Raw genomic sequence first — 3,894 nt, forward strand, 5'->3', positions numbered from 1 at the left:
TGAGCACATCTAGATACAATCGAGCTGAACGACTGAAGACTACCTACCTCTGCCATATGCTACTCATATTTTGGGGCAAAATATCACTTGGTAATTTGAGATCTCACATCTTTGGGGGTCATTTGCAACCAAACAAGCCAAAGGTGAACTTTCCTAAAATAGAAATGTATCCCAAGAATTTTTTTATGAATCAAGGCTTAGCATTACTTTGTTTCCAGATAGGCAAGATTTAAATATTTTAACTTAATAGTTACCAATTATGTAAAGTGTAAATCCCACACTGCCATTCAAAGTCCATATTGGGGATTTACTTGTTAATCTTCTCTGAATTGTAAAGAGGGCACTGGATAATGTAACTCCAGCACTCCCCTTTGATTCCCTCCCAGATGAGGCCCATCTGACCTTCTGAGCTTCAAGCCTCCATAGGAATTTATAGACTGGGGAACTAATTTGTACTTTGCTACTAATCATTATAGAAGAGAGTAGAGGGGTTTCTACTAAGTTTTAGACCTGCTGTTACAGGGTGGTGAGTGATACTCATTCACTCGGCCCAGACAACCCAGATCAACAAGAATGGGCAACACAAGGGTTTCCGATGTTTATTCCCATCTCTATTACCAAACTGCTAGGAAATGTGCAAAACTGTATGAATTTCCAAATCTGTAAACAGAAAACTGTTATTCAGACCTAACTTTGCAAGGTTCACAGGAAGCTTTTCTTTATTGTAGACAGTAAGAGCTGGGAAGCACAAGACTTTGCTGGTTTTGTAAAATAGGCCATTTTTTAAATTTCATTTGACAGATAAAGAAATTGAGGCCTAGAGAAGGGGAATGATTTGCCCAAGATCAAAACGCTAGTTAGGGCTTCCCTGGTGGCACAGTGGTTAAGAATCTGCCCGTCAATGCAGGGGACACGGGTTTGAGCCCTGGTCCGGGAAGATCCCACATGCCTCAGAGCAACTAAGCCCTTGCACCATAACTACTGAGCCTGAGTGCCACAACTACTGAAGCCCACACACCTAGAGCCCGTGCTCCGCAACGAGAGAAGCCACCACAATGAGAAGCCCGCACACCGCAACAAAGAGTAGCCCCCCACTCGCCACAACTAGAGAAAGCCTGCATGCAGCAACGAAGACCCAATGCAGCCAAAACTAAATAAAATAAATAAATATTTTTTTAAAAAGCTAGTTAGCAGCAGGACATGTCTCCTGACAGGAAGTATAGTGCTCATGCTAGCATACCCATATATATCTGTACATCTGTACACTGCCTATTTCCTTTTCATCCCTTTTCTCCTCCAAGTAAAGCTTGTTTGGTGGCAAGTAAACAATTTTCTACTTCTCATTTATAGTTCTAGTCCACTGACTGTCATAAAGGGCTTAAATCTATCTTGACATTTCCCTTCAGCCAATATCTGTGAACTCTAATTTTGTTGAACCCCTGAATCATCCAAGCCCTAAACTGCATCTCAAATACCTCTGTTTACAAATTTTGCTATTTCTACTCATCACCACAGCACAGCTGAACCACAGATCAGTTCCTTGTGTCCTTCTTTATCTTTTATCAATGCCATTTATGTTGTTTTCTTCAAATTCCTAAATAATAAACCAAGATAAGGGGTATTTTTTTTCCTGTGCTCTCTTTCAACATGTCCTCTTTGGGCCAGAAATGTCACCACCTGGAATGGCAGGGCATTCACCATGTCTGTTGTGCATCCTGGTATGAATAACTCCACTGAATTTGACCACCCTAAGCCATGCTGAGCCATAGGATCAAGGACCCCCTTTCCTCTAGAAGTCAGAAAAAGAAGAGACCCAAAGGAAAAGAAAACTGAGGGAATGCTTTCCAAATAAAGTTGATTCTGAGTAACAGCTCACTAGGCACTAGCTACCTTTGCTTGATCTCTAGAATCTGAGCAATGTACCCAGAAACTGCTTGTGCCAAGTCTGGCTTCAACCCCAGAGAATGGAAGAAAGAAAAAGAGGGGAAGCCATAGGCTGTTCCACAGCGGGCATGATCTGGGAGTCTAGCCCCCAGACTTAAGGTTATAGACTAGCTCTGGGGAGTGGAACTGACAAATTTTATTCAGCACACATATACTGAATACACACTATATACTCTACGTTGGGAGTGAGCAACAAATTCAGTTGCGTGATCTCATTTAGTCCTCACAACAATGCAGAGAGACATTGTTTATCCCCATTTTACAGCTTTAAAAAACTGAGCTGTAAGGGTAATTAACTTATGCCAAAGTCATACAGACACCAAACAGTAATGCTCCAAGTGGAGCCCAACTCCAAATATAGTACTCTGGCCTCCACAGCACACATATACAAAAAAGACAGAAGGTGACAGGGATGGAAAGATACATTTGAGCTACCTTATATAGTTAACAGAACGCTGTGGCATTCCCTTTCTCATTATCTCTAAAGATTATACTGTTGGGACAAATAAAACACCCTGAGACGAAAGGAAGGCAAGGATACAGAGACTCTCTGGATATCTCTCTATGTACTCTCAGGGACATTGTTCCACCTATAGAATTGTCCAGGTTGTTAAGAACTTGCATTAATTTTCTAGGTTCTGTTTAATTTTTTAGGATCTCAAGAGCTTACTCAAGTCATCCATGTATTTCCATCAAGCAGACAAAGAGGAAGACTAAACCCTACTAATCACTCATTGGAAGACTCAGAGCAAAGTTCTTTCCAAGAACTGATGGCCAAATATCCAGCCATAATACAAGTAAGCTTAGAAAAGCTCTTCTTAAGCCCTGACATGATGGAATTTTTCCTAAACCATCCAGCATGTAATAAAACCAGTATAAAGAGAAACAACTCTGCATTTTTCTACTTTGAGTCCTGTAGACCCCACTTCCCTAGCCTTGCTCCTATTACTCATAGTCTATACTGTGATCTTAATCATGGACTTTTCTGGAAACCTCTCTCTCATTATTATCATCTTTAAGAAGCAGAGAGAAGCTCAGAATGTCACCAACATACTGTACGCCAATCTCTTCCTCTCTGACATCTTGGTATGTGTCGTGTACATCCCTTTTACTATCATCTACACTCTGATGGATCACTGGATATTTGGGGATATCATGTGCAAACGCACCTCCTATGTGCATAGTGTCTCCATATCTGTGTCCATATTCTCACTTGTGTTAACTGCTGTTGAAACATATCAGCTGATTGTGAACCCTCGGGGCTGGAAACGCAGTATAGCTCACGCCTACTGGGGTATCCCATTGATTTGGCTATCTTCCCTTCTGTTGTCTATTCCCTTCTTCCTGTCCTATCACCTCACCCATGAGCCCTTCCAAAACCTCTCTCTTCCCACTGACCTCTACACCCAGCAGGTGGCCTGTGTAGAGAACTGGCCCTCCAAAATGAATGGGCTCCTCTTTACCACCTCCCTGTTTATGCTGCAATATTGTGTCCCTCTGAGCTTCACCCTCATCTGCTACCTGAAGATTGTTATCTGCCTCGGCAGGAGAAATGGGAAAGTAGACAAGAAGAGGGAAAGTGAGAGCTGGGTCAGGGAGAACAAGAGGATCAACACGATGTTGATTTCTACTGTCGTAACCTTTGGGGTCTACTGGCTTCCCTTGAACATCTTCAAGGTCATCTTTGACTGGTATCATGAGTTCCTGATGAGCTGCCACCATGACCTGGTATTTGTATTTTTCCACTTGATTGCTATGGTTTCTACATGTATACATCCTCTGTTTTATGGCTTTCTCAACAAAAATTTCCAGAAGGACCTGGTATTGCTTATTCACCACTGCTGGTGCTTTGCACCTCGGGAAAGATATCAAAATACTGCCATCTCCAGTATGCACACAGATGAACCCAAGGGACCATTAAGATTAGCTCATACATCAAGAAGTATATAA

At 42.0% G+C, this 3,894-nt stretch overlaps 1 protein-coding gene across 1 annotated transcript; it reads left to right on the forward strand.

Moving 5' to 3' along the window:
* The first annotated feature begins 2,777 nt into the window (after positions 1 to 2,777).
* On the forward strand, positions 2,778 to 3,894 carry LOC103090772 (neuropeptide Y receptor type 6-like). The gene is given in 2 exon segments (XM_082931223.1): positions 2,778 to 2,864; positions 2,866 to 3,894. Coding segments are annotated over 2 exon segments (1,116 nt in total).

Source organism: Lipotes vexillifer, unplaced genomic scaffold (genome assembly GCF_000442215.2).
Source record: "Lipotes vexillifer unplaced genomic scaffold, Lipotes_vexillifer_v1.1 scaffold217, whole genome shotgun sequence".
Classification (NCBI taxonomy): Eukaryota; Metazoa; Chordata; class Mammalia; order Artiodactyla; family Lipotidae; genus Lipotes; species Lipotes vexillifer.